Raw genomic sequence first — 27,476 nt, forward strand, 5'->3', positions numbered from 1 at the left:
CTGATTGGCCAGTGATAAAAACCAGACACTTTATCACTTCACCGAGCTTAATAAATCTATACAGTAGACACATAGGGGGAAATTTACTAAAGGAAATTTGTAAAAAATAGGTGTATTTGTATCCAGAATAACAATTATTTTTGACATTTACTATCCCGAAAATACGACAATTCGTATTCATATTGATAGCACATCAATATGAATACGAATTGCCGTATTTTCAGGATAGTAAATGTCAAAAATAAGTGTATTTCTGGATACAAATACACCTATTTTTTTTACAAATTTCCTTTAGTAAATTTCCCCCATAGGGCCTTATTCTAGTTCACTCTTTCTGATAAAATCCTTCTTAGATGGACAAAACCATGTGCACTGCAGGTGGGGCAGATGCAACATGTGCAGAGAGAATTAGATTTGGGTGAGTTATTTTGTTTCTGTGCAGGGTAAATACTGGCTGCTTTATTTTTACACTGCAATATAGATCTGACTTTGAAGTAAAATCCCACCCAAATCTAACTCTCTGCACAAGTAACATCTGCCCCACCTGCAGTACACATGGTTTTGTCCATCTAAGAAGGAATTTGTCAGAAAGAGTGAACCAAAATAACCCCCAAATAGTTGGAGTATTCTGATTTTGGGCACTCGCAGATTTCCACCAGTGCATGTAGTATAGAGGGTTACTGCTGAAATGTGTCTACGCATAAAACGTAGCTTTTATTATTTATTGGGGATACGGTCAACACACCAAAGGTCGACATGCATTGGGTCGAAACCTAAAATATGTTGACAAGCCTAGGGCCACATGGATGGAAGGTCGACTCAGATTTTTCATTTTTTTTTGGAGGCGACCTGTGCCAACAAGCGCTATTTTATGCCCTACCATCCACTAGGACAGGAAGGGAGAATAAATGAGTGTGCCTGAAGCATGGAGAGTGCAGTGAGCCAGGCTAGTGTTCATGTTGACCATGTTGACATTCAGGACAAAAAAAATGAATAAACCCATGTCGACCCTTTGACTATCGACCTAGCCATCATCGAGTTAATGCTTGTGTCGACCTTCCATTCATGCCCAATGCATGTCAACCCAATGACCCCATATCCAGTAATTGTAACTCCACAATCAAAACAAACAATCATTCTTCCGAGCGCAAATTACATGTATACTATAAATAATAACAATGGTCCACTGAACAGTGAGTGGGCTCAGTTAAGTGACCGTAATAGAGCAGAAATTATATTCTGCCAGGTTATAATATCCCCAGTGGCGTAACAAAAAAATATGCGCCCCCGCCCCCCCCCGCCAAAATTTCGGCAGTGCCCCCCCCCCCCCCACCTTTCCCCCAGTTAAAACCCCCCTGCCCGTCTTGCCGCCTGCCGGGAGCTCACCTGTGGTCGGCGCCCGGGACCTGCAGATTTGTCTGTGGTCCTGGCTCCCCTGTCAGCTCCAGAGTCTAATGAAAACAGACTATCACAAAGTGTCTGCCCCCATACAGCAGACAGTTTTCTGCTGTATGGGGGTGGACATTTTGTGATGGTCCGTTTAGATTAGAAGCAGAAGCCAGGAGGGGACAGGGGAGCCGGGACCGCAGACAAATCTTCATCCGGTCCCAGACTCCGACCACAGATGAGCTCCCGGAAGACGGCAGTGGCAGCGGCATTACTTAGCCCCGCAGACCCCGGCGCCCACACCTATACAGCGCCTCGCCGCCACCGCGGGGTCTGTGGGGCTATTGTTACGCCACTGAATATCCTCCAGAAATTAGAATATTTTTTCCTTTTGGGCATTTCTTTTGCAGTCTATACCTAGTTGACTTGTAACTCTGCACCGGGACCTGTGTGTGGTTAATTAATGACCCATTTATACTGGCATATGCTCAGTAAGTTTGGTGATATCATCCAAGTTCTTGCTAGGGAGGGGTAAAGAAAAACACAGTTTGTTTCCCCCAGCACCCCGACATACCAGTAACAAGATATAAATCCTATATGGTAACAGAATTCAGAGATCTTGGTTACATATACAGTATTGGTGCAAATTTATGTGTAAGCCCCCAAGCCGTCGTCATGGCTTCTCTGTGTATTGGGGTCCCTAGCACCTATATCTAGGTGTAGGCATGGCAGCCGAGAGGTATGCCGGGCCCCGGTCAAATTTTGGAGGTGTGGCCTAAGCACGGGAGGTGTGACCTACGCACGGCAGGTGTGGCCACCTTCCACAATTAGTCCACGCCCCCAAAATGTTTTGAGGGGGTGAAAAAACTGTACAGTTGAGGGGGGATGTTATTGTCCCCCCCCCCTCAACAGCAGCAGCACACACCTACAGCATGTGCTGTGCAGACAGCAGGCTCAGCTCAGTAGAGATGTGTGCTGCTGCTGCAGCCCAGGGTGGACGGAGGTGGGAGGGGGTTGGACCAGGCCCGGGTAATTAGTACCTGCTCCCCCCCCCCCCCTCTCGGCTGCCCTGGGTGTTAAATTCAAAAATTCAACATAAGCCAGAAAGCCCGGAGCAGCACACCAGTGAAATACTATAGTGTTAATAAACATTAGTGTCAAGAAGCTGAAGCTATATACAGAAAGTGATACAAAGATAATGAAATGTAATGAATATATTAAAGAAATAGTGTTAGTGAAGAAAAGAGCAAGTGCTACTGTAAGTATGTAATGTAAAGGTGTTCCGCACTAGAGCCATCCAGCCCAACCAATCCAGGGGCACCGCACCCCACACCACCGCTACCCTAATCCGGGTCTATGATTAACCAGCAAAGAGCCACATGATTATAGCTCCTTACTGGTTAATTAATGAGCTGTAGCGTGGCTTTTCCAGCATTGGGGTGTACAGGATGCATAGGAGAATCCTAAATAACTCTAATAATCTGTTATTTGCGTTATCTCAAGCAGTATTATTTGCGTTATCTCAGGCCGTATTATTTGCGTTATCTCAGGCCGTAATATTTGCGTTATCTCAGGCCGTATTATTTGCGTTATCTCAGGCCGTATTATTTGCGTTATCTCAGGCCGTGTCAATGTCCTTCTTTTGCAGAGTGAGGACTACGTGCTAATGTCCCACAACTTTACTCAGAGACCGGATATGTTTAGAATAACCGATGTGCGGAATGGATCCAGCCAGCCGCTGAGCTGGAGTAATAACAGCAATGGAGATTGGTATTTTGACAATAGTACAACTTCATTAACCTACCTAGGTAGGTACCTTGAGTGACGTTCTAAACAAATTATTAATCCGTATTTATGTATTTGTATAGGCCCAGGGCCACCACTAGGCAGCTTTAAGGCATTTGCCTGGGGCGCCGGCCACTGTAGGGTGGCAGTTGGGAGCCAGTCCCACCCCTGGATGGAATTGAGCAGCGCCCGCAACTCTCCCCCCACACCCCCATGGAGTGACTCAGCTGCCACCGCATCACCCCCCCCCCCCCACGCCACATCAAAAGCCATCCCCCCTCCTCCCGGCGGCCTGTGCTGCATAAGCCTATTTATTCCTTAACACCTAACACCCCATATGGCAGGAGACCCTGCGCAACTGAGATGCTCCGAGAAGTGTAAGGTGTACTTTAATTGTTGCATCTTTTTTGCATTGAAGACACAGATACTGGGATGTATCTTTAATTGCACAGAATTGTAAACACATACAAAGTAGAAGATGAAGCCACAGCAGCGTCTGGCATTTTAAAAAATACAAACAAACAACTGTGGAGATGAAATCACACGGTTAGCTTCCTTAAGCCCATTGGTTAAAAAAAATATTTGCGGCCCAAACAAATCAAACACTTCAGCCACAAAAGTGGCAGTCCCCTTCATTGAAGCGCTTAGTTTGTTAAACTGTGCATGTTGTTTTTAATACAAAACATAAGGGTGGGTTGCAGGGCCCAAGGACAATTTCTGAAGCAGTAGAACTTGTATAAAGTAATAGATTAGAGAAGCAAATTTTTTGAAAAATCACAAAGCGTGACTTTTACAGAGTCCAAGGTGTGCCATATTGCGCCATACATGGTGCAGTAAAACCAAGATGTACGTGGACACATCTGTAGATCCCATTTCTCACCATAACACGTTTATTTATCTCTGCAGTCTCTGGAAAACGCAAACTCCGGAGACGGGCTGTGGCAGGAATGCTGGACGCAACCATGACAAACACCAACGTGAACCTTGTGGTCTACCAGTGCTTTTACCAGAATTGCATCCCCCCTCCTCCAGCAAAAACCACGTTAAACACAGCAGTGCATGAGTAGGTAGCGCAGTATCCGTAACCCACAAACGTAACCACTCAGTAACTGTCAAATTGTTTCAAGAAATATATATTGTGTTGGCCAATCATCAATTTTTTTTTTTTAAATATAAATTTTATTAGTGAAATACCAAGATATTCAACAGTAAAAGCTGGATAGGGAACCTACGCAGAGGTTCATAAACTGTAGAATTATATGAATTTTATACAAAAAAAGGCATCACTAAAGTTTTTATAGTAAATTTAAGAAAGAAAGACTAAAAGATATTTGTTAAAATTATATGTTGAGAATAGAGCTGGAAAGAAAATAGGGGAGGGAAAAGAAAAAGAAAGAAAAGGAGTAGAAGAATAAGAGGAAGGGAAAGGAAGTTCCACCCGACTGGCCTCAGACAACTGGGTAGGGCGATAGGAAGGGAATCATCCCAACAGAAACTGTATCTCTATTGGTATATTAAAGTGACTAGTCCAGGGAATCCAGACTTTAATACATTTTTTGGAGGAGCCTTTCAGGATACTAGTGATATGCTCCATAGATGGATATGCCAGATCTTAATTTCATCCAAAGATGGAATTGTTGAAGATTTCCAATGTCCCGCTATGGCGGTTCTGGTCGCTAGTACCATATGATTAAACAGTTTATTTTGAGCACGGGTTGCCTCTGGGATATCCATAGAAAGGAGGAAGTGGCTTGCCTTAAAGGGAATATTAATGGATAATATTTAATTGGCTAGAGCTGCCAAATCCCGCCACAAGGGAGCAAGAGTCAGGCAACTCCACCAGATATGCAAGAACGTGCCATCCGAGTTCTTACATCTCCAGCATATTGGGGAGACCTCAGGGTTCATTTTGTTGAGTCTAGATGGGACATAATACCATCTATAGAGTAGTTGGTATACTCTTTAGCCTTACACAAATCGAACTGGAGGCCACGTTGGAGTAAATATCGGACAAGTCTTCATCATCCAGCGATTCCCCCAAGTCAGATTCCCAAGCCTTTTCAAAAGAGGCTCTAATATTAGAAAGCTGGGGGGAATAAAGAGAGATATAAAGCTGATATTAGACCCCTAGCGAAGCTCTGTGAAAAACCAAATGTTCTAGTGGGGTGAGAGGTCTAGCGGATAATTGCGCGTTAGCTGAGGAGTGAAAGTGTCTCAGTTGGAGAAACTGGAAGAAACATTTATGAGGAATGGTGTATTTAGTTTGTATCTCTGCAAATGTGGGAAAAGAGGGGGATTGAGATATATCGTTTAGAAAAATAATCCCATTTTCCCACCAATCACTAACGGACCTTGGGGAGCAATCCGGACGAAAATTTGGCTTATCATATAAAGGGATTAGGGGGATAGGAAGGGATGAGAGCTTAAATAACTTAATGGCTGTATTCCATATGTCAAGGGAGTGGGATATTGAAGGATGAGTTTTGGATGACTTAGGGCGAATAGATCTGGGAAGCCACAAAAGAGAAGAAACAGAATGAAGTGTAAGAGCCTGGGACTCTATTCCCACCCACACCCTCTCCGAGCTGGGCCTGTTCCAGAGGACAGATTGTGTTAGTCCTGCTGCAAAATAATATAATTTAAAATTTGGTATCCCCAGACCACCGCTGGAAGAACGTCTCTGGATCACCGAAGGAGCAACTCTGGGCCTTTATTGGACCAAATAAAGTCCAAAGATTTTTTGTTGCAAAAATTTAAGGATACTAGGGGGAACCCGAACCGGCAGGCCATCATTTTGATGGCATTAACCCTACCGATCCAAGAAATACAATGTATTCCCCTATCAGATAGATCTTTTTGAAAGCAGGCAATTCATTTAGAATAATTAGCTTCATAAAGTTGATGGTAATTTTTTGTAATAGCTATGCCCAGATAAGTGAGTTGTCGTCTATTCCATCGGAGGTCGTAGGACGACGCCAGTTCCTCTCTGATGCGCTGAGGGACATAAAAGTCCAGAACCTCAGTTTTAAGCGAATTAATGTTATAGCCCGATAGCATCTCAAAGACCTCTATCTCTCGGAGAAGGTGGGGGAGGGAGTTAACCGGGACAGAAATTGTTAGCAGGACATCATCTGCGTACAGGGCTATTTTATGCTCCACCTCACCCACCCTGATTCCCCTAATGTTAGGGTTGGCTCTAATACGTGGCGCTAAGGGTTCCATTGAAAGGGCAAAAATAAGAGGGGAAAGGGGGCAGCCCTGACGGGTCCCGTTAGTAATAGAAAATGGAGGAAACATAACCCCGTTGGCCAGCACAGCAGCTCGGGGTTTATCGTAAAGAGCTGAAATACCCTGGAAGAACCTACCAGAGATACTGTACCCACTGATTGGAGTGTCTGGAACATAAAGGGCCACTGAATCCGGTCGAGCCAATCATCAACTTTACACAGATTTAACTTGTGTGCACCATATGTCACTTACTGTGTGCTTACCCCTTACTTGCCCTAAGTTGCTGTAGAGCTCTATAGTCCCAAACTTTTCCACCTTCTGAGACAGGTGCATCTGTCAAAACCTTTTTGATAAAAGTTCTCCTGGAGTGCCGCTGTGTTTTTGTTTACATCGTTGCAGCAATGGGCACCGGGGTCATTGTATATACAAGAGTGTGTGCTGAGCTGAATATGGATTTAAATATATACTGTATAGTGGCAGGGACAGCAGGATTTCCCTGTTTAAGCATATAACAGCAGTTGAACAAGGATCTAGTCCAGGTTTTGGTTGAGGTGAGGAATTAATGTCAGCCGAGACGATTAGTTGCACCTGTTAGCTTCCTTTGAGAGTGCTGTCTGTACAAATGGATAGTGCTCCTGATGCTGGATAAGCTGGCCAGGTGATAGGATATGTTGCCAGGCATTAGGAGTCATTGGAGTTTATACCATTACTGATTGTCAGAACATGAAATATGATGCTGTAATGGATGAGAATAGCTTTTATAACCCAGTAAGTGACCTTAACCTGCTGTTAGAATTTTATCTGATCTATATGATCCTATATATTTTCTAATGATGTAATTTGTAATCGGGACCATTACGGATTTTACAATATAATGTTTGTCTCCTTTGTTTTCTCCAGTCTATGGTCTAATAACTCTTTCTGGGAATCATCAGCAGAAAACAACCACACCGTCCCACGAGAAGGGTCTAATGTTGTGATCCCAGGAGGTAACGCATTTTACATGTTTGTTTTTGCCGATTCTCCAAAAAATTTTTTAGTGGAGCGCGGTCCAGTTTCTATTAGCAAAGGGTGCTTTAGCCCCAGATTTTCAGCCTGTTACCTAGTATGCTATGCCAAGAACTAGTCCGCTCTTCTGTTGCACAATTCAACTCAGTTCTGTCAATTTCACCCACAGAATACTTCCAATATCAACTAATAAAACTGCCAATCATCATCATCATCATCATCAAATGACTGTAATCTGCTTATATCTGGCCTTTACTGCTCGCAAATTAAGGGACTGATACAGACCTGTTTGCAGCGCCCTCATCCCCTCGCTAGGTACACACGCTATGTGTACACATCCCCTCGCTAGGTACACACGCTATGTGTACACATCCCCTCGCTAGGTACACACGCTATGTGTACACATCCCCATCACTAGGTGCACACGCTATGTGTACACATCCCCTCGCTAGGTACACACGCTAGGTGTACACATCCCCTCGCTAGGTACATACGCTATGTGTACACATCCCCTCGCTAGGTACACACGCTATTTGTACACATCCCCTTGCTAGGTACACACGCTATGTGTACACATCCCCTCGCTAGGTTCACACGCTATGTGTACACATCCCCTCGCTAGGTACACACGCTATGTGTACACATCCCCTTTTGCAAGGTACACACGCTATGTGTACACATCCCCTCGCTAGGTACACACGCTATGTGTACACATCCCCTCGCTAGGTACACACGCTATGTGTACACATCCCCTCGCTAGGTACACACGCTATGTGTACACATCCCCTCGCTAGGTACACACGCTATGTGTACAGATCCCCTCGCTAGGTACACACGCTATGTGTACACATCCCCTCGCTAGGTTCACACGCTATGTGTACACATCCCCTCGCTAGGTACATACGCTATGTGTACGCATCCCCTCACTAGGTACATACACTATGTGTACACATCCCCTCGCTAGGTACATACGCTATGTGTACGCATCCCCTCGCTAGGTACACACGCTATGTGTACTCATCCCCTCGCTAGGTACATACACTATGTGTACACATCCCCTCGCTAGGTACACACGCTATGTGTACACATCCCCTCACTAGGTACATATGCTATGTGTACGCATCCCCTCGCTAGGTACATACGCTATGTGTACGCATCCCCTCGCTAGGTACATACGCTATGTGTACACATCCCCTCGCAGGGTACATACGCTATGTGTACACATCCCCTCGCTAGGTACACACGCTATGTGTACACATCCCCTCGCTAGGTACACACGCTATGTGTACACATCCCCTCGCTAGGTACACACGCTATGTGTACATATCCCCTCGCTAGGTACACACGCTATGTGTACACATCCCCTCGCTAGGTACACACGCTATGTGTACACATCCCCTCGCTAGGTACACACGCTATGTGTACACATCCCCTCGCTAGGTACACACGCTATGTGTACACATCCCCTCGCTAGGTACACACGCTATGTGTACACATCCCCTCGCTAGGTACACACGCTATGTGTACACATCCCCTTTTGCAAGGTACACACGCTATGTGTACACATCCCCTCGCTAGGTACACACGCTATGTGTACACATCCCCTCGCTAGGTACACACGCTATGTGTACACATCCCCTCGCTAGGTACACACGCTATGTGTACACATCCCCTCGCTAGGTACACACGCTATGTGTACACATCCCCTCGCTAGGTACACACGCTATGTGTACACATCCCCTCGCTAGGTACACACGCTATGTGTACACATCCCCTCGCTAGGTACACACGCTATGTGTACACATCCCCTCGCTAGGTACACACGCTATGTGTACACATCCCCTCGCTAGGTACACACGCTATGTGTACACATCCCCTCGCTAGGTACACACGCTATGTGTACACATCCCCTCGCTAGGTACACACGCTATGTGTACACATCCCCTCGCTAGGTACACACGCTATGTGTACACATCCCCTCGCTAGGTACACACGCTATGTGTACACATCCCCTCGCTAGGTACACACGCTATGTGTACACATCCCCTCGCTAGGTACACACGCTATGTGTACACATCCCCTCGCTAGGTACACACGCTATGTGTACACATCCCCTCGCTAGGTACACACGCTATGTGTACACATCCCCTCGCTAGGTACACACGCTATGTGTACACATCCCCTCGCTAGGTACACACGCTATGTGTACACATCCCCTCGCTAGGTACACACGCTATGTGTACACATCCCCTTTTGCAAGGTACACACGCTATGTGTACACATCCCCTCGCTAGGTACACACGCTATGTGTACACATCCCCTCGCTAGGTACATACGCTATGTGTACGCATCCCCTCGCTAGGTACATACGCTATGTGTACACATCCCCTCGCTAGGTACATACGCTATGTGTACACATCCCCTCGCTAGGTACACACGCTATGTGTACACATCCCCTCGCTAGGTACACACGCTATGTGTACACATCCCCTCGCTAGGTACACACGCTATGTGTACACATCCCCTCGCTAGGTACACACGCTATGTGTACACATCCCCTCGCTAGGTACACACGCTATGTGTACACATCCCCTCGCTAGGTACACACGCTATGTGTACACATCCCCTCGCTAGGTACATACGCTATGTGTACACATCCCCTCGCTAGGTACACACGCTATGTGTACACATCCCCTCGCTAGGTACACACGCTATGTGTACACATCCCCTCGCTAGGTACATACGCTATGTGTACACATCCCCTCGCTAGGTACATACGCTATGTGTACACATTCCCTCGCTAGGTACACACGCTATGTGTACACATCCCCTCGCTAGGTACACACGCTATGTGTACACATTCCCTCGCTAGGTACACACGCTATGTGTACACATCCCCTCGCTAGGTACACACGCTATGTGTACACATCCCCTCGCTAGGTACACACGCTATGTGTACACATCCCCTCGCTAGGTACACACGCTATGTGTACACATCCCCTCGCTAGGTACACACGCTATGTGTACACATCCCCTCGCTAGGTACACACGCTATGTGTACACATCCCCTCGCTAGGTACATACGCTATGTGTACACATCCCCTCGCTAGGTACACACGCTATGTGTACTCATCCCCTCGCTAGGTACACACGCTATGTGTACACATCCCCTCGCTAGGTACACACGCTATGTGTACACATCCACTCGCTAGGTACACACGCTATGTGTACACATCCCCTCGCTAGGTACACACGCTATGTGTACACATCCCCTCGCTAGGTACATACGCTATGTGTACACATCCCCTCGCTAGGTACACACGCTATGTGTACACATCCCCTCGCTAGGTACATACGCTATGTGTACACATCCCCTCGCTAGGTACACACGCTATGTGTACACATCCCCTCGCTAGGTACACACGCTATGTGTACACATCCCCTCGCTAGGTACACACGCTATGTGTACACATCCCCTCACTAGGTACATACGCTATGTGTACACATCCCCTCGCTAGGTACATACGCTATGTGTACACATCCCCTCGCTAGGTACATACGCTATGTGTACACATCCCCTCGCTAGGTACATACGCTATGTGACGACAGCCGCCTGCCCCAAGCATTGCTCCCGATCACTACCTCTGGAATTCTCTACCTCTCCCTATCAGGCTATGTCCATATCTCTACCAAAATTTGAGCACCCACTCAAAGACCCACTTGTTGATTAAACCCAGTCCCCCTGTCTAACCCATATGTTTCCCCCCTGTCAGTTTGCCCCTCCCCTTTAGAATGTAAGCTCTTACGAGCAGGGCCCTCTCTCCTCATGTTCTTTACTTGTATTATCATCTAGTCCATAAGGTGCCCATACACGGTACAACTTTTCTGTGCGTTTTGAACTAGATCGCATCGCATGCGATCAAATCAAATGGGATTTGCGTGTTATGCGATGAGATCCGAAGCTAGTTCAAAAAGCACGGGCTGCACAGACTTCATGTGCTGTGCGATGGGATGCCCGCAGAAGCACGCATCGCATTGCACAGCACCCTTGCACCGTGTATGGGCACCTATACTCCTTACATAAGCACCTAAGTATTGGTTCTGCCATCTGGCTGCTTACTTGAGAGCTATGACCACTGATACAGAAATGTTTATTTACCATGTACTGGTCCGGTATTATACATCGTTACTGTTATATGCTCATTGGTCTATATACGTTATTAGGAACTGGAGTACACTTGGGTGCCGTATAAATAGTGGATAATAACTCAGGGCTTGTTACATTTCTCTCTGTGGTTCTGTTCCAGGCAAGTGGGTTATTGCTGATGTAGAAATCCCTTCTCTGCAAACACTGATCATTTACGGCATCCTGGAGTTGAGAAACCTCACAAGCAACTCAACAGCTGAATCTGCCCTCAACTTCAGCACCACTGTCCTCAGTGCTACCTACATCTCCATACAGGTGAGGTGTTCTACAGCTGCCAATTAATTCAGTGAAAGATGTATGCTTTGCAAAAGCTAAATGCCAACTGTTTTTTTTTTTACAAAAGCATTTTTTTTATATTTGTTTCTTTATATTAAATATGTTATTATTATTATTATTATTATTATTATTATTCTATTTTTTAGTGCCGTACAAAAGGCATACAATGGAACATTACAGGGAAACAAAACTTAACAGTACAGTAAATAAATAACAAAAATAGATTATAAGTTAAATGAATGCCGCAATTCAATACACCTTACAGCTTAGATGTAGTAGTAGTAGTAGTACGTATATTTATAAGGCGCCGCAAAGTGTCCGCAGCGCCGTACATAGCAAACAAAAAACAAATGACAAGGTAACGTACAGGGTGTGTTGAAAAATACAGTATAAATAGGGGTATAGCTGGTAGAAATAAAATCAGCATCAGTTCAGAAGTAGGTGTCAAAATTGTCGAGGAGACTGAAGATGAAGTAGAGGAAGGGAAGAACAGGACAGGAGCACAGGTGAGGTAAAGAGGTAGGGTGAGTACGTGAGGAAGGAGGATCCTACTCATAAGAGTTAACATACTAAAAATAGGTGGGTGGACGAATGAAAAACAACAGGATAAGTAGGAACGGAGGGGAACGGAGGCAGGATAGGAGGATCAAAAGAGGTTAGGAGGAGGGATAGGCTAGTCGAAAAAAGTGGGTTTTTAAGGGAGCGCTTGAAGGAGGTAAGGGAATCAGAAAGCCTGATGGGTGGCGGGAGGTTGTTCCAGTGCAGGGGGGCAGCGCGAGAGAAGTCTTGGACACGGGAGTGGGAGGAGGTGATTAGGTGAGAGGTCAGTCGGCGGTCAGCGATGGAGCGAAGAGGACGGGAGGGAGTGTGGATAGAGATCAGTGAAGAGAGGTAAGGAGCGGTGGAGGAGGAGAGAGCCTTGTAGGTGGTGGTGAGGAGTTTAAAGAGAACTCGGAAAGGAATGGGGAGCCAGTGAAGAGATAGACAGAGGGGGGTAAGTAGTGGGGGCGTGATAAATGTACTACATGGGCCTGTAGGCTAAAGATGGAGATGAGTATGCGGACGAAGATGGTCGCTGAGTGTTTGAGTATGGGAGAGCTGTGAGTGACATGTGAAGAGAAGAGGGCTTTGACAACAGGAGGGAAGAGAGCCCTGCTCTGAGGAGCTTACAATCTAGTGGGAAGGGGGAACAGACATATGACATGAGGTGCAAGCAAATGGGAGGTGACCTGATAGCAGGATGTAAGCAGGCAGAGATGCAGGGTTTCGGAGAAGCAGCCTCAGAACTAAGTTATGCAGTGGAAGGGTACGCTTTGATGAATAGGTGAGTTTTCAGTGCTCGTTTGAAGCTTTGGTGGTGGAGAGTACAATGGAGCGAGGGAGTGCGTTCCACTGAAGGGATGCAGCACGGGAAAAGTCCTGAACTCTAGTGTGGGAAGCAGTGATCAGGGTGGAGGAGAGATGACCGTGGAGGACCGGGGGGTGTATGGACATATATGGAGCAGTGGAATTATTATGTTATATATTGCCTCAGTTACCACTTTTGTACCGTTATTTGCTTTGTGTAGGGCGGAAGACTAATAGGAGGCACGAAGAGTGACCCATTCCAGGGGGAACTACAGATTATTTTAAAAGGAAATCATTCAACCCCTGAATTCCCTTTGCCAAACGGACCAAATCAGGGCTCAAAGGTCATAGGTAAGTGCAGTTATTCAGGGCTTTGAAAATTCAGGCTCGTAATGAAGATACATTTTGACATGAATTACTTTAGAAGATTGACTAGCCGTTTTTTAAAATTAGTAATGGACCTTTGGGTCTTTATGTAACCACTGAAAGTGACAAAGTGGAGAGAGATAATGTACCAGCCAATCAGGCTCTGTTTGAGGAGAAGGTTTTTTGGAGCCTTGTCTCTCTCCACTTTATCTCTCTTCAAGAGTAATGTCCCGCCTGCACATCTTTGCCTATTTGACACCAGAGACATCAGCTAGTTCCAGTGATTTGCATTACAGCAGCTACACATCTCAATAAATGGCAAGGGCACCCTCTCTTCATTAGGACTCTTAAGGTGGCCATACATCAGAAAGATATTGTACCCAATCATACAATCTCAACTGATTGTAAGATGGATTGTATGCAGATTGTGTGCACATCTTATGTACATAATCATACAATCAATCAGCAGATGGATCGTATGACTGATTGTATGATGGATTGTATGCAGATTGTGTGCACATCTTGTATACACAATCATGCAGTAGATGGATTGTATGATTGATTGTATGATCGATTGTGTGTAGATTGTGTGTCCATAACCACCAAGGACTGCCGGGGATTTCAAGGGAAATTGTACACAATCATGAGCTCAATCGATCTTAAGATCGATCTTTCTGATGTATGGCCAGCTTTAGGGGTATATTTACGTAATCCTTTGAAGATTAACCCCTTGAGTGGTTTGTTTTCTTGAGGCAGGACAAACCGACCAGGGCAGGTTTTCCCTGCCCTAGAAATACTCACCACAGAAGGGGCAGCCGCTGGCCCCTGCTCCTCTGGGGCTGCTGCAGAAGGCTCTGGTTGTTTGCAGCTGCTCGATGAAGTTTGGGGCCAATCAAGGGTATTTCTATAGAGCTCGGGGGTTTGTGCGCTCTGGTGCATGGGCATTCATATGTTTGGGCTCTCGAACACCCGAGTGGCCCCGAATTTCCCAGAGCGGTGACTGGGAGGGTCGGCAGCGGGGACCGACAGGAGGAGACCGGCAGGCAGAGACCAGCAGCGCATGGGGGTTGTGTGCATCTGAGCGCTGGTTGGGGGTAGGAGCATCAAGGGGGGAGCACTGGAACTTCCAAATGGTGGTGAGCCAGTGGTGCACCGCTGGAGACAGCACTGGCGCACACCTGCCCATCAGTGGCATGCCGGGCATACCAAGGTAGCGGTTAAAAAAAGTGCTGCTGCCCATATTAACCAATCAGCTTCTGTCTATCATTTCTCTATTGCATCCGCGAAAATGACCTATTATCATTTTTAGAAGCTTTAGTAAATTTGCACCTTAGAGTTTACTCCAGAGGGGGCTAAATATTGACTTATTCATTTGAACATCTCTGTAGAATAATAATATGTATTGTGGTCATTTGTGCAGTAGGGTATTTACCGGTATTTTGATATGAGCCATTCACACGGTGTCTCAGTTTATATTGCTCTTTCATCTTTAGGCGTCTTTGGGGAACTTGACCTTCACGGACTTCCTCGCTCTGTGTACAGAACCAAGCTGGCAGAGACGGCACCACAAGGATCACTAGAGATCAATTTGGTGGAACCTGTAGACTGGAAGGTGAGAAATAGTGATGCCTGATGGGATACCAGGCATCCTGCACAGGCCCGGCGACAGGGGGGTCAGGGGGGACAGTTGTGACGGGCCCCAGCGATCTGAGGGGCCCCAGAGCTGCCAGTCCATGTGGCACAAGGTACATCCTCCCCCTATTCTGAGTAAGCGTTGGCGGCTGCGTCTCAGTGCAGGGACGGTATTGCACTCGGAGACAGTCAGTGCAGAGCCCAGGACCCCTTAGCATTAGCAGCCGCATCTCCCTGCTCCAGTCATTACCCCCTGCTGTCTTACCCACACGCTGCTCTCCGCTGAAGAAGATAGCTGTGTGACCCCCGGCGCTGTACTTCTCTCCTCTGGCGTTCCCGGGTTTGCCCTCCATGCTGTGACTGTCCGGGAGCGCCAGAGGAGAGAAGTGCAGCGCCGGGGGTGCAGCGTGTGGGTAAGACAGCAGGGGGGAATGACTGGAGCAGGGAGATGCGGCTGCTAATGCTAAGGGGTCCTGGGCTCTGCACTGACTGTCTCCGAGTGCAATACCCGCCGCTTCCCCTGCACTGAGACGCGGTCGCCGACGCTTACTCGAAATAGGGGGAGGCCTTGTGCCACATGGACTGGCAGTTTGAAGTCCCAGTGATCTGCCAGCAGCTTCACCTCCCAAATCCCGCATCTTCACGGGCAATGAAAAAGATGGACTGCTGTCAGCTGTCAGACCCCAGCGGAGAGAGTGGGTCAGTTGCTGACTGTACATACCTTTTATCAGTGCATATCCATTTCTATTGAGTATATTTTTTCTCTGGGATTCCTCTTCCCACCATGTCCTCTATCCCTGGCACAGGCCACAGCCTATCACCCCACACTCCTTGTCTCCACACATCCTGTCACCCCACACACGCTACCCCCACCATCTTGCTCGTAGCCTGAGACCCCACACTCCTTGTCCCCACTCATCCCATCACCCCACACACGCTACGCCTACCTTCTTGCTTAAAGCCTGTCACCCCATGCTCCTTATCCCCACTCATCCTGACACCCCACATATGCTACCCCCACCTTCTTGCTCACAGCCCGTCACCCCACACTCTTGGTATCCACTCATCCCATCACCCCACACACGCTACGCCTACCTTCCTGCTCACAGCCTGTCACCCCATGCTCCTTATCCCCACTAATCCTGACACCCCACAAATGCTACCCCACATTCCTGCTTACCGTCCGTCACCCCACACTCCTTGTCTCCACTCATCCTGTCAAAGCACACACGCTACCCCCACCTTCTTGCTCACAACCTGTCTCCACATGATCCTTGTCCCCACTCATCCTGTTACCCCACACCAATTAGTGCCTAAACCGACTGGGAGATGAAGGCTCACAGGGGTGCAGTGTCGTGGCACAGTGAGGGTATTTGGGGAAGAATGGGGCCCCAGAGATATAAGTGTATGGGGCCCCAAGATTTCAATTGCCGGCCCTGAGAATCCTGCAAGCCACATGAAGGGGCCCTGGGTCAGTGTTGGTGCCTCCCCAAGGTCTTGCTCCCTGTGCGATGGAACCTGGCACTGGCACACCCCTAGTTTCGGCCCTCAGCATATGGTACAGGTTTAAATCCTTCCAAATTATAATGCTTCTCCTTGGATTACTCCTCCAGGATATTAAGGATTTCCTCTTACGAGTGACTCGAGCAACCATATTAACTCACATGTTTTAGGGATATCAGGGACATGCAGTCCCCTGTAATTTGCTTTAAAAAAAAATACAGAGAATATACCAATGGCACATATTCTGTGTCATAAGTATTTTCTTTAAAATAGTTTAAATAGTTTGGGAGGCACCGATAAGCATTTCATGGGCGTTCCCATGGTAATTGCCCGGTGACGTGGGCACCGGGGGCGGCCAGCTAACATAACCAGATAAAGAGAAAAACCTTGTGTTTTTCTTGGTTCTTCCAATTTATTATTTGTTGAACTGACCAGAAAGGCCAAAAACATAAAAAGCCAACTGGTCTCCAGTTCAACAAATAATAAATTGGAAGAACCAAGAAAAACGCAAGTTTTTTTCAAGTGCCTAAACTGCAAAGCATGCAAAAACAGTGGACATACAACTACTAAAAAAACAATCATTTTCTCATCAAATGTAACGAAGAAAGAATATAAAATAAAAGATCACGTAACCTGTGAAACAGAGGGCTTCATATAGTTACTAGAATGCCCATGATCCAATATGTTGGACAAACAAAAAGAAAAACGAAAATACGATTTGCAGAGCATATCTACAACATAACATAACAAGAGGACTAAAAACACACAGTCTTTCAAACCACTTTTTAGAACAACATGAACAAAATCCCAAAGTTCTAAAGTATACAGGCATACAAAACGTAAACACCGGAGAGGAGGAGATCTCATTAAAGAACTAAAAAGAGTTGAAACAAAACGGATATTTGAACTCAAGACCTTAGATCCAACAGGTCTTAATATAGACATTGAATTAAATGCCTTTCTCTAATTCGATTTAAGAAAAAATTTCCTTCTTTAGCAAAATAACCAAACATTACAGTATATATTCATTCAAACACATAAATACTAGTGACACCTAATTTTTATAATTTATGTTAATAAAAAACTCTCTTAAATATAAACCACATATGCAAACAGCTCTATAAGAGACAAAGCATGTGATTCCCGCTTTTTTTACCTAATCCGGAAGTGATGAAATCAAACACACTTCCTGAATGTTTTTAGTATAAATAAAGATTTAATTCCAAAGCAAACTCTCCTTGACAAAGTGCCCAGCGAGGCACGAAACGCATTGGCTCCGCACAGAGAGAGAACAAGCCGCCCGCTGCCGTCCTCTCGTCCTTGTCCCGGGACCGAAGCCGATCGGAGCGGACAGCATCCTGCTGAGGAATACCGCTGCCTTTATCAGTTAGGGTCAGGTAGGGCCAAGCACGGGCCAACTCTCTTCCACCCAATCTCCTCCAGAATGTGCACGCATATATGAGTGACCTGAGAGATACTTTGGTACTCTTTACCTAGCACGGCGCCCACGATTTTGATCGTGGGCATCGCAGGTAAAAAAATCGCGGGCATTGAATGCACTAAAAATTGGGTGCGACGCGACCGACGCGATGCCCGCGATTTCCCATAGGGAACAATGTTAAATGTCTCAATTGACCCGATTTTCATGTTCAATGCCTCAATTGACCCGATTTTTCCATAGGAAACAATGTTAAATGGCCCACAGAGGCCAAATAGCCACCCTGAAGTGTGAAATGGCCCCCACAATTGTTAACGCCACCCCACGATCAACGTGAACCCGAAGCGTGGCGAGCGCAGCGAGCCCGCGAGGGGCGGCGGTACGCGTCCTACGACCTTTTCATACCCCCACTATCCACGTCGGCGTGGAGTTGAGAATAGAATAGTATGGTGAGCGCAGCGAGCCACCGAGCCCGAAGCGTGGCAAGCGGACGCGGATACCTTCACAGGTAAACGCGTCCCTTTGCGGGCTTCACAGTTATCCGCGTCCGCTCGCCACGCTTCGGGCTCGGTGGCTCGCTGCGCTCGCCACACTATTCTATTCTCAACTCCACGCCGACGTGGATAGTGGGGGTATGAAAAGGTCGTAGGACGCGTACCGCCGCACCTCGCGGGCTCGCTGCGCTCGCCACGCTTCGGGTTCACGTTGATCGTGGGGTGGCGTTAACAATTGTGGGGGCCATTTCACACTTCAGGGTGCCTATTTGGCCTCTGTGGGCCATTTAACATTGTTTCCTATTGTTTCCTAATCGGGTCAATTGAGGCATTGAACAGGAAAATTGGGTCAATTGAGACATTTAACATTGTTCCCTATGGGAAATCGCGGGCATCGCGTCGGTCGCCTCGCACCCGATTTTTTAGTGCATTCAATGCCCGCGATGGCCGCCGTGCTAAGTAAAGCGTACCGATACTTTTGATATGCATGCAGATGTGGGAGGTTCCCCTGGCCTGTGAATGGATGTTTATGTAAAACGAACTAACGCGGCGTGCGTAGGGGGGTGGGGGGCGTACCACCATTTGCAGAGCGGTTTCTGGTTGGCTCGCAAGGGAATGAATTTGTATTCGAGCGAGTCACCAGAATAATCCCCAAAATGGTTTGATAATGGACTTCACTCTTAATTTATGATTGCAGTCTCCTGTGCTGTACTACTTAATTGATAATATATGTATTTCACCACCAGGGATGTCAAGAGGGGGGGTTACTTTTTACCTGGGCCCGGGTCTGCTGGAGGTACCCGGGTCGCACTCCCCTCCTCCCGGGTTGCGTGGAGCTGGGCAGTGGGGGGAGAGATGACTGGCTGCCGCAGCGCAGCTCTCCCCCCACTGCCCAGCTCCATGCAACCCTCTCCCCAGCTTAGCACATGCTGCTCAATGCTGTGCGCTGAGCTGGGGAGGGAGACAGCTCCAGCGGCAGCCTGTTATCTCTCCCCTCCTGGAGATCCCAGCCCAGTCACCAAGCCCCATAATTTTACCGGGGGCCCGGCTGACCTGTCAGTGCCCCTGTTCACCACTAGTGCCTGCAATCATACATTATAAGATGGAAGTCCAGGAACATTGTGTCCCTCCTGGAATGGGTCACGTGGAGAATCATGGATTCATGTAACTAACAATTGCACATCTTCATTTATAAGGTTGGGGAGGAAATCCTGATCACCACCACCAGCTATAGTGCTTGGCAGACAGAAACCCGGAGAATTGTCGCCGTTTCCCTTGACCAGCAAAGCCTCACTTTAAATGTGTCCCTCAACTTTACCCACTCTGGTAAGTCCTGCAGCCACCTGTGCAATGTCCCTCCCATCAGAGGTGGTAGAGGCTAAGACAGTAGAACAATTTAAACATCCTTGGGATAGGCATATGAATATCCTTACAAAGAAATAAGGATTAAAAAGGGTTGAGTTTACCTGAAGGGTAAAAAAAGGGGCAGACTAGATGGGCCAAATGGTTCTTATCTGCCGTCAAATTCTATGTTTCTATGTTTCTATGTCCCTCAACATTACCCACACTGGTAAGTCCTGCAGCCACCTGTGCAATGTCCCTCAACTTTACCCACTCTGGTAAGTCCTGAAGGGACCTGTGCAATGTCCCTCAACATTACCCACACTGGTAAGTCCTGCAGCCACCTGTGCAATGTCCCTCAACTTTACCCACTCTGGTAAGTCCTGCAGGGACCTGTGCAATGTCCCTCAACTTTACCCACTCTGGTAAGTCCTGCAGCCACCTGTGCAATGTCCCTCAACTTTACCCACTCTGGTAAGTCCTGAAGGGACCTGTGCAATGTCCCTCAACTTTACCCACTCTGGTAAGTCCTGAAGGGACCTGTGCAATGTCCCTCAACTTTACCCACTCTGGTAAGTCCTGCAGCCACCTGTGCAATGTCCCTCAACATTACCCACACTGGTAAGTCCTGCAGCCACCTGTGCAATGTCCCTCAACTTTACCCACTCTGGTACGTCCTGCAGCCACCTGTGCAATGTCCCTCAACATTACCCACACTGGTAAGTCCTGAAGCCACCTGTGCAATGTCCCTCAACTTTACCCACTCTGGTAAGTCCTGCAGGGACCTGTGCAATGTCCCTCAACATTACCCACACTGGTAAGTCCTGCATCCACCTGTGCAATGTCCCTCAACATTACCCACACTGGTAAGTCCTGCATCCACCTGTGCAATGTCCCTCAATATTACCCACTCTGGTACGTCCTGCAGCCACCTGTGCAATGTCAGTGTGGACAGATCCATACAATGCAGGTGTCACTATAGTTTAAGAAGGGCTGAAATGCAGATACTTAGTGCTGGTCACTAGTCTTGTGATGTTATTTATTTATTACACTTTCTGTGAGTGACTGTGGGGGAGGTGTATCAGACCTTAGAGAGAGATAAAGAGTAGAAGTTGCTCATAGCAACTCATCAACTTCTAACTGTCATTTTCCTAGCACAGCCTTTAAAATGACAGTTTGAAGCTTATTTGTTGGTACAGGTTGAGTATCTCTTATCCGAACCGGAACAACAAGCATTTTGGATAAGGGATTTTCCGGATTTTTTTTCCATAATTACCTGGTCCCCTGGTGGTGCCCTGATGGTCCTCCGGCATCCATGGTGTTCCCCGGTGTCCATGGTGGCCTTCAGGTTCCTCTTCAGTGGCATCTCCGACCCCAGGGGTGCATTGTGCAAGTGTGCGGGCGCACAGGTGATGTCACCAGCGCACCCGCGCACTCATGCAATGCACCCCTGGGAGGCCGCAGTGGACATCGGGGGATGAGGCAAGTATGAAAAAAGGGTCCGGGGAGGGGGACAACACCCCCCCACCCCCACAAAAAAATATATATACAGTATATTATGAAAAAACACTGTTTTCAGAATATTTCGGTTTTTGGAATACATGGATAAGTTAGGCCCGACCTGTACTTTATCTCTTTCCAAGGTTGGATGAATCAGTAAAGATTGTAAGCTTGCAGCAGGGCCCTCCTACCTTCAAGTCTGTCTGATGCTACCCAGTTTGTTTTATCACTGTCTACAATTGTAAAGTGCAACAGTATCCACCCTCTTATATACCTTCCCGAAATATAAAAATGACCCATGTACATACCTCCCAACTGTCCCGCTAAACGCGGGAATGTCCCGATTTTTGGGGACGTTCCCACGTCCCTCCCGTGGCCGGCAGTGTCCCGCTGCGGGGGGGAGGCAGTTGGGAGTCCCCCCCAATCTCACAGAATAGACGCTGTTCGCATGCGCACAGCGTCTATTCGCGGCCGAAAACGGGGCGCGGCCTAATTTGCATAAGCAACGCCCTCATTTGCATACGCCATGCCCCAAGCCGCGCGAGTGTCCCTATTCTAATCTTCAGAAAGTTGGGGGGTTTGCATGTATCCAAATATCTATGTAACCCATAAACATGTATGGCAATTGTATCTCACGCCAAGGTGGAATGGGATGAAACAACCAGCCCTGGAAATTTCTAGAAGCAGCCCTCATGGAGGCCTGTTGAGGAGGTGGGGTCTGTTGAAGGGGAGGGATCCTGCCTCTTTAGGCCCTATTCTGAGTTGGACACAGTTGCAGCCGTCCTTGTGTCTTTTCCTGCAGTTGTGTCTGCGATTTTATGCAAATTACACTACAATGCCCCTCCCTGGTGTCATGTGTGGATTGGGAATTTAAAGTGGCCCTGGAAAAACTTCCAAAGAGTGTCTCCCATACATGCCCACATTGCCAGCCTGACACCTCCCCAGAACACACCCACACCACCATGCCAACCTCTACCCCCTTAAACGCACCCACATCCCATCAGTCTGTCACCCGCTACCCTCTCCTGGGCTTTGGTGGCCCAACATGTGCTACTGCGAATCCCCCACACACACTGTCTCACTCTATTAAATTTCCCTGAAATACCCAACAATGTACAAACGTTATCATTTATAGTTTGAATCTAGTCCAGTTAAGGCCATTTATGTAAAGCTGGAAAATTATAAAATATAAGAAAATTAAATATTGACAATACATATTACTTGTTCAATTAAGCCAATCCTGGCAATCAATATTCTACAGCTTTGTTAAATATTAGATTGATTTTCCTTAAATAGTAAAATATAAATATACTGTATACAAATATATATATATGTAATATTTAAAATTGTCTATATATTTAAACTTATATACCAACAAAAAATAATTCTAAAATGACATATTTATTTTTAAAAATATCTGTTTTATTAGCCCTATACTGTATTTTAAAAGGTTTTGTTTTTTTAAATTACATATTTATTTTTAATATTTTCTATTATAATTGTCCTATTTTATTTTATTTTTATAACTTTTTTTAATTCTAAAGCTATATAAATATTGGTAAAATGGTCTACCGCCAGTCTTATGATGTTTCTTCCTTCCAGCTCACACCTACCAAATACCAAACACAACCCTGAATTACACACTAGCAGCTGATGTTGCCCTGCTTACAAGGAACATTAAGATCATTGGCCAGGATTACCCCGGGTGGTACAGTGAGTCGTTTGGTGCCCGTGTCCTCGTCAGCGCATTTTCAATTAATAATATTCTATATCAAGGTATAATGGCAGCTTCTTTTTTAATATAAATGTGTTTTTCTATTTATGCCCTATCTATAATAAGCAATATTCATGAAAACATCACCAGAAGACAACAATTGATCAGATATTATTGATTGAAGGGTTAATATGATAGGTGTGATACTATTGCTGTCCACAATCAAATCCTCAAAAGTTCTCACGTGGACCTGGCAATGCTGACGTACTGTCATGATACTTCAAATTGTCACTGTGGCCCTTATTCTGATCGGTGCGGCCGGATCCGATTATGCGGCCAGGACCGTGCGTGCGAAACCCCGCCTTCCATACGGATCGCCAACTCTGTCCGTATGCGGTAAGAAGCTGGCCGAACGGACCGCACGTGTATTTTACACGGAATACGCCTCCTCCATCTAAGGGAACCTCCCCCATCATTCGATGGTCGCAGACCATCAGCTGCAGGACCGAGTGCTCCACCAGCTCCCGCAACCTCAGACCACACGGACATTTCTCCGTGCAAAAGCAGGGATCTGGGCGGGCAGCTGACATCCGGCGATGTCATATGTCCGCCCCCTACACGTGCGTCACGGCCGCATTACCATACGTACACCCAGCGTTTGCATGGGAACGCCCATGAAACGCGGGGCGTATGCATATGGTAATGAGCCCAAATAGCCCTTCACGCCCCTCTCCACCCCTGTTCGGAGTGTTCACATATCATGCGGGATTTGGCCATACGCCCCGCTCGCACATGCGCAGAGACGCCTCTGCACATGCGCAGACACAAAACATCGGCGGGCCGAACACACGCTGATATATCCGCACTGACCAGAATAAGGGCCAGTGTCGGCATTGCAACTTTAAACATGATGGTAACAAATCGTGTTTTACTGTTAGAATGCTCACAGGGTTACGATGTTATGATTGCGTCGGCATTTTCAGGCCAACATATACTGTTGATACATAACTGGCAATAGCTGTAGTGGAGTTATTGACTACGTCATTGATTGAATGGTTATGTTTTTAAAGGCAACGCAAGAATTGAGAATGTTGAATTCTACCATTCTGGTCAAGAAGGTTACAGAGATCCTACAGACCCACGGTATTCTGTGGCGTTCCTCAACCTTGGAGAGGTAGGTCATCTTTACCCCGTCTGTAGATAACGATCATTGCTGTCTAGAACCTGGAAGCCAATATGACTTTTACAAGGGTCTGGTTTGTCTGTTGTTTCTAAAAGGACAGATTATGGGAAAATGGGCATCATTGCAACTGCTAGGTGTAGCTTAAGTTGTTTCTAAGGAGGCATCATGGAAAAATTGGCATCCATTGCAAGTGCTTGATGGTGCTTAAGTCGCTTCTGATTTACATATTTTTAAAGTTAAGGCATATGCGATGTCCTGAACTCCGGACCATAAGGCCACAACTATATTGACTAATAACAATTAAGAATGTGACCAATGAGAGAACGATTCTGTCGATCAAGGTGGCCATATTGATAGTTACCCAGTATGTCCCACATTGTCCAAATTCCAAATTATTGAAAAAGTTGATGTCCTTCTCAATGGTAGCTCCAGCGATGGGGCTGCAGCACAGTGTAAGATTCAAATAAGGGGTTACACTAACTGCTGAATACCCTATTTGAATTTTGAAATACTCCACCTTTGTAACTGCAACTGATCCTTATGTACCCGGATGATAAGGATCAGTGAGAATAGACAACGATAGTTTTATTGACACACTTGGTAGCCAACTGGTTCACAGAGACACGTAATGTGCACCTCATTCATGTGGTCTTGTAGTTGAGTGATTATTTGCAGAGGCACTGTCTGATTTAGACGGTATAAGAAATGGGATAGAAAAGTGATCTGAGGAATATATTATGTCTTCTTAAGCTATCTTCAAATGATTCCTACGTCAAGAGCTGCTCCTTCCACAACGGCTTTTCTCCAGCAATCGGTGTCTTTTACACAAACGGAATAGACATTGATGACAATACCATCCACTTCACCGTAGGAGAAGGTAAACCAAGTGCCATGTTTGCAAATTGTTTTGTTGAGCTTGTGCAGTCACCTATTGGGCAAACTCTGAGGAGGGTTCTACCTCTTACAGGAGCAGAGCACGTGCTCATTTTGGAGGTGTCCTGGCTTAACCCATTGAGTGCGAACATCTCTGTGCGAGATGTTCAAAATACCTGCTAAAAATACCAGCGCCGCTCACATTTATTATATAAATTCAAATAAAAAATGTGTTAAAGATTATATTTCCTATATAAGGTGACATTACAGGTCGTTATGATGAAGAAAAATGTTTGCTTGGCAATTTTCACACCTATTTTGGCAAACTCACTTGGCACTCAAAGGGTTAAGATGGAAATAACATGTGAAAAATGCAGCTGTGTACGTCGGTTCGATAAAGATTCAATGTTGTAGAACCTTATTAATTTCCAAACTACGGCCCTCCAGCTGTTCTAAAACTATGGCAAGGCATGCTGGGATGTGTTCAGGGCCGGTGGAAGGCTTCTCAGCACCCTAGGCAAACTTCAACCTACTACCGCCCCGCCCCCCCCCTTCCCATACTGCCTTCAATAACCATGTTCCAACCCCTTCATGCATACTTAACATTTTGGAATGGCAGGAAGCCTTCCAAAATTGAGTGGTCCTCCCAGCCCCCCAGGTAGGTGGGCAAGACTCTTGCTTTCTCTGAAGGCCCCCAGCACCCTCCCCTTTGCCACACACAACAGAGTACAGGAAGAGAGGGAAGCAAAATAGGGAAGTATGCCTCAAGAGAAAGTATGGAGGTGAGGTTTTACAGGTTCCACAGCAACCGCTTGCATTAAGTACAACAAGGATACTCACAGACATCCTTTATTTTTTGATAGGCAGACTTGGTGGTGCCCCCCTAGATCCTGGCGCCCTAGGCAGCTGCCTAAAGTTGCCTAGTGGTAGAGCCGGCCCTGGATGTGTTTCACAACAGCTGGACATGCCTGTTGTAGACTCTTGTAGAACCTTATTAATGTCCAAAAACAGCCGCCACTTCCACCAAATTCACAGGCGATGGGGGTTATTCAGAGTTGATCACTGATTTGCAAATTTACAATCCTATCGACTACCAAACAACTGCTTATGCCTGCAGATCATAGCGCACATGCCCAAGCCACAATAGCAACAGAAATAGCGTCAGGCCCTGTGTTTGAAAATGGCAGTTAGGAGCCGGTTGGTTATTAGTTTATTTCCCTCCGTGCTTTGAGAAATATCCCCCTAATGGTGCATAACTCAGTACGTCAGATTAGATAACAGAAGTATGTTCGTCCTTGATTATAATAACAAGCGGTAAACAAATCCCAAAACGTCTGCAATTGGGTATAGAAATTTGTCATCATAATTTGACAACAGGAACCGAGGTATCGCCAACTGCATTGATTTCACTGGCCGATGATATTGTTATATGATATTAAAATAACCATAAATATTAATTGTTCATTTGTGACAGTCGTGATAAAGTTAACAATATTTTATTGTTAGGAATCAGAATATGGGGAGAACGTGTGAACGTCAGAGGGAATCTTGTTGCTCTTGCCGTGTGGCCCGGTAACTACCAGGACAGACAGGAAGCTAGTAACATCCTGTGGCACGCTGGCATAGAGGTGGGTACTGTGTTTTATTAGCTGAAAATGTGTCCCTCGGGCATCAAGTACAATCGTACAAGCCATACACTGTGGACAAGTTCATAACACGTTACTACTTCTATCTCTAGATCAACAATGGTGCAGATACCGTGCTGCAGAATAACGTGGTTGCTGGGTTTGAAAGAGTCGCATATCGCATCAATGGAGAACCTTGTTCAGGTAGGGAATGGTTCAACGAAAAACTGGATTTGCTATTTGTTGTGTTAGAAACAAATTTGGTGACCGTAGGACACAGTAATTGTGTTATGGTCAGTGACAGTGTTTTATACCTGTTGGAAATGTTAACGGGGAAGTGAATGTTTGGTTTTTTTTAATGCAAAAAAATAAATAAATGAATACATAAATGTGTGACTGGGACATCTACTGTAGTAGCCCTGGTATAATTATTGTAGGCCACAGTACCACAGTATTTCAGTTTGGGTGAATTCATGTTGACCATTTGGGGTCAAGCCATTGACTGTTGACCTACTGTAACTTGTATGGATAAAATCTGCGGCTCCTACGCTGTAGATTCAGAGACTCATT

The 27,476-nt window shown here is 46.4% G+C and overlaps 1 protein-coding gene across 1 annotated transcript in view; it reads left to right on the plus strand.

Annotated features, from left to right (window-relative positions):
• PKHD1L1 (PKHD1 like 1) overlaps positions 1-27,476 on the plus strand; it is a 155,971-nt gene that overhangs the window by 108,498 nt on the left and 19,997 nt on the right. Inside the window, exons 52-63 of the mRNA XM_083186703.1 lie at positions 3,035-3,194; positions 4,078-4,234; positions 7,300-7,388; positions 11,715-11,869; positions 13,459-13,588; positions 15,097-15,215; positions 19,867-19,996; positions 23,114-23,287; positions 24,296-24,399; positions 25,159-25,285; positions 26,788-26,909; positions 27,020-27,110. Of these exons, the coding sequence (XP_083042829.1) occupies positions 3,035-3,194; positions 4,078-4,234; positions 7,300-7,388; positions 11,715-11,869; positions 13,459-13,588; positions 15,097-15,215; positions 19,867-19,996; positions 23,114-23,287; positions 24,296-24,399; positions 25,159-25,285; positions 26,788-26,909; positions 27,020-27,110 (1,558 nt within the window). The remainder of the gene's footprint in view (positions 1-3,034; positions 3,195-4,077; positions 4,235-7,299; positions 7,389-11,714; positions 11,870-13,458; positions 13,589-15,096; positions 15,216-19,866; positions 19,997-23,113; positions 23,288-24,295; positions 24,400-25,158; positions 25,286-26,787; positions 26,910-27,019; positions 27,111-27,476) is intronic.

This window comes from Crinia signifera, chromosome 5 (genome assembly GCF_055691185.1).
Source record: "Crinia signifera chromosome 5, ASM5569118v1, whole genome shotgun sequence".
NCBI classification, from domain to species: Eukaryota; Metazoa; Chordata; class Amphibia; order Anura; family Myobatrachidae; genus Crinia; species Crinia signifera.